Raw genomic sequence first — 3,707 nt, forward strand, 5'->3', positions numbered from 1 at the left:
GGGTAGCTTCACTGCGCAAGCGCACCTGGTCTTCTTAGCTTTCAGTCTTTCGCGCCAAAATTACCACAGCTGAGCTGAGGCGAGTGCAGAAGTAATTTATATTAGATAGTGGTGAGCCAAGATTTTTCTTGAGTCTTTCGTTGCATATTCCTTTATTGTTTTTTTATTCCTTGCTTTGGTCTTTAATTTCTGCCATCTAGTATCTGCTATTTGGAAACACGACGACACAAAGATAGTGGATGTGCCCTTTTAAAAAATAATTACGAATATTTCAAATTCAGAAAAACTATAAGAAAAATTTAAAAATGATATTGAAAATATTAAATACTATTGAACAGCTGAAGTTCTCAGTGGCTTTGGAAAATGTAACAATATTGGGCTACCTGTGCTTACCCGTCAGCCAGTGCGAGCGCATTCCCCCTTGTCGGCCATCTTGTTGGTAGTGATCGGCTAGTCTCTACACCGGTAGATAAATTGTTGTGATTCTCCCGAAATGGCTGCGAGACGAATAGGGCAGTACGTCCCAGATTGGGTAAAGATTGCTTCACGTGTACCAGCTGAGGGAAGAGCAGATATGGCTCGGTTTAGATCCATCTATGACAACTTGAAATCTGGGTACGTAAGAAGAACGTGCAGACCCGAGTGTGATTGCGATTCTGCCCTCTCTTCAGTGTATTATTTTGACTTTTAACAACAGCACATTTTAAAAACTGTTTAACATTCTATATCTGCTGTAGGTTGTTACAGGCATGTAACATTGAAATCATTAAATGCTGCTAGCTCTCCTTTATTCTCTCTATTACTTCGTTGTTACTTAGCAGAGAAGGGACCTTTGCCTTATCCCATGATGTGATCTGTACTTTTATCAGTTTGGCTGAAAATGTTTATGATGCACTGCAGAAATGCGTGTGATTGGCCACTTTGTTAGATAGGAATGCCAAAATCCATTCTTCAAAAGAAAAAAAAACATTACAATTTTTTTTTGTATAAACACTTTTTTAAGTGTTGTACATGTTGTAATTCTAATACATTATAAGTAATAGAGTTGTACATGTTGTAATTCTGTTGCATTCTTCATGTAGGCTTGATTCTGTTCCTGCAAAGGCTGAGACCATTGACTGGGCATTTTATCAAAAGAATATTTCCAAGCCTGGCATGGTTGAGAGCTTCAGAAAAGCTGTAAGTGTTGATAATGATTTCCTGGTATGACAATTTACTAGCATTTGCTTTCATAGGTCGCATATGAATTAAACCCTATCATACTTTGTGTGTGATAAATGCGAGTAATACACATACACTACATGTCTAATGCAATTGCATTTTGTTTGTCTACCAGTATGAAGCCATAACTGTACCATACCCCAAGGACACACAGACTGCAAAGATTGATGTAGTTGAGAAAGAAATGGTAAGTAATAAAAATCAAAGTCTGAATTTACAATTTGAACAAAAACATATCCCTTATTCCAAAATAAAGTTTGCAATGAAGAATCCGTGTGTTGTATCCTTCATTGAGACATGGGTATCAAATAGATGAGCAAATATGTAAGCAACCCTAAAAAATACAACCAAATTCATTTTGGGAAACTGTTGCATTGTATCCTTGTAAATAGACCTCCAAACATTCACATGGCTTCCAGAAACTAGGCAATTTTATTTGAAATAGTTGTATAGTCAATGAAATGAATAGGGGAAATCAGTGGTCCTATTCAGATTTAAGGGATGTTCCTTTTTTAAATTGTCAGGCTCAAGAATGTGAAAAGCTGATGCGTGAATCCAGGATGAGAATTAAAGAATACCAGGCTGAGGTAAGAGAAGCATGGAGCTTTCTTGAACAACATTTTTAGGAGTTAGAAAATCAACAATGTTTTCTATAACATAATGTTTTTGGGACTATGTTTCTCACTTCTGTGGGTCATAGTGGGAAGACAAAATATTGCTTGAAGAATCCCTGATGGTATTTGTTTGGTCATTAATTTGATACTTTTTGACCTTCCGCATGGCCCCCACAAAAAAATTCTTGTAAAGCAAAATGTGCAACTCAAGATGAAGGAATGGTGATTGATTAAGAATTTTTTTTAACACCAACAGTATTTTGTAAAGTTATGGAGTATTTTGTAAATGTTTTTTTTGTCTGTTTTATTACTCTACTGAATGCAGAAGAGTTTTAATATTTTATTGAATACATTATTTGTTTTAAATGCCCAACTTTTCTTAAAAGTTTTCTGCACAAACTAAACTGTTTTTGTCAACATGTTAGATGGAAAAGATCAAGTCTCAGAAATCATTTGAAGATATGACAGTGAGTACATAATGTCTACATAGCTCTTTCATGTCTGATTAAAATCCTGGAAATTTATTTTCTTACAAGAGTTTATGTGAGATTGTAACTTATGGGGACAGTCTTCCATAGAGCTTTGACTGGTACAATGGTGTTATCTTTAGCCCTCCTGAAAGATTATGTATTCTATTGGCACAACCTTACTATTTTTTGTTATTTCAATCTCAGGTTGATGAATATCTGGAAATGCACCCTGAATTGAAGAAACAGGCTGATGAAGAAATCAAGAAGCATATCTGGAATTGATCTCCTGTAAATCACAGGCCTTTGATCTTTGTTTGATAATCTGTGTTTGAGTGGAAGTATTTATGTACATGTAAATGCAGTTAATTTTTTACTGGAATTAAAGAAAAACAAACTCTACCTGAAAGTATTTCAAGGTATCCTGTCTTTCCCAATTCTCATACATTCCCCTACACCATGATTAAACATATGTTATCTGTTATCTCACTCTCTTTATTGCTTTATTATACCCTTCTTTACTAGCCCACACATGTATCCCCTTGTCTTCCTTTGTCGTTTCACCCGCTATCTTACCGCACCCACTGCCCTTTGTTCATTGTCACCCTATTCAACCTAGATGCCATGGTAAAAATACGCGCTTTAAACGAATAGCGGGCATAGATATTTGAGTCTGAGGCTAAGTTCGAACGTCGTATTATCCATGAGCCGTATTCAATGCAAATGAAGATGAAACAATCGACTCAAATCATTTGCATGCATTTGCATTGAATACGGCTCATGGATAGTACAACGTTTGAACTTAGCCTGAGGTAGTTCAAAAGTAAGTGTTGCAATTTTTTGTATCTCAGCAAAACCTGTACCTGCACGTTTCGGTGAGAGATTGCATCACGCCGTTTCTGTTTTATTGACGTGTATGGCCATGTATTTCCACACTAAAAAACTAGACGTATTTCTTACAATATTACCCACAAAAGAAACCCTGGAGAAAGACTGGAGGCGAAAGCGCTGAAGCCTGTCAGCGCTGTGTCAGGGACCGACCATTAGGAAAGTGAAGAGGGGGGTGGTGTATTCAGCCGTTTTTCTTTTCGTCTCCAAGACGTGCATGATTATTTTAATGGTTGTATGCATTTTATTTCCAGGCTTTTTACCGTGTATGAATCGTGCATGTTCCTTACCCACCCCCCACCCCCTTAACTTTTCAATGGTTCAATGAACCACTTCGAAGAGGAAGACCCCGGAGTAAAACAAAACTGTCCTTATTTGAAAAATGCGTGAGAAGATTTGTTTTAATTTTGAGTTTGTTGGTTGGTTAAGCTAATTTGAGGAGATTGACATTATATTTAATGATACAGTTTTTTTTGTATAATCCGTATGTCCTAATTTAAACTATTGAAATACAATC

The 3,707-nt window shown here is 36.4% G+C and overlaps 1 protein-coding gene across 1 annotated transcript; it reads left to right on the top strand.

Moving 5' to 3' along the window:
• The first annotated feature begins 403 nt into the window (after positions 1-403).
• Positions 404-2,704, top strand: LOC5506102 (ATP synthase subunit d, mitochondrial). The gene is made up of 6 exons (XM_001626781.3): positions 404-615; positions 1,083-1,179; positions 1,337-1,408; positions 1,746-1,808; positions 2,261-2,302; positions 2,510-2,704. The coding sequence occupies exons 1-6, from the start codon at positions 494-496 to the stop codon at positions 2,585-2,587; spliced, it is 474 nt and encodes a 157-aa protein (XP_001626831.1). The 5' UTR covers positions 404-493; the 3' UTR covers positions 2,588-2,704.
• Positions 2,705-3,707: the final 1,003 nt, after the last annotated feature.

This window comes from Nematostella vectensis, chromosome 12 (genome assembly GCF_932526225.1).
Source record: "Nematostella vectensis chromosome 12, jaNemVect1.1, whole genome shotgun sequence".
NCBI lineage: Eukaryota > Metazoa > Cnidaria > Anthozoa > Actiniaria > Edwardsiidae > Nematostella > Nematostella vectensis.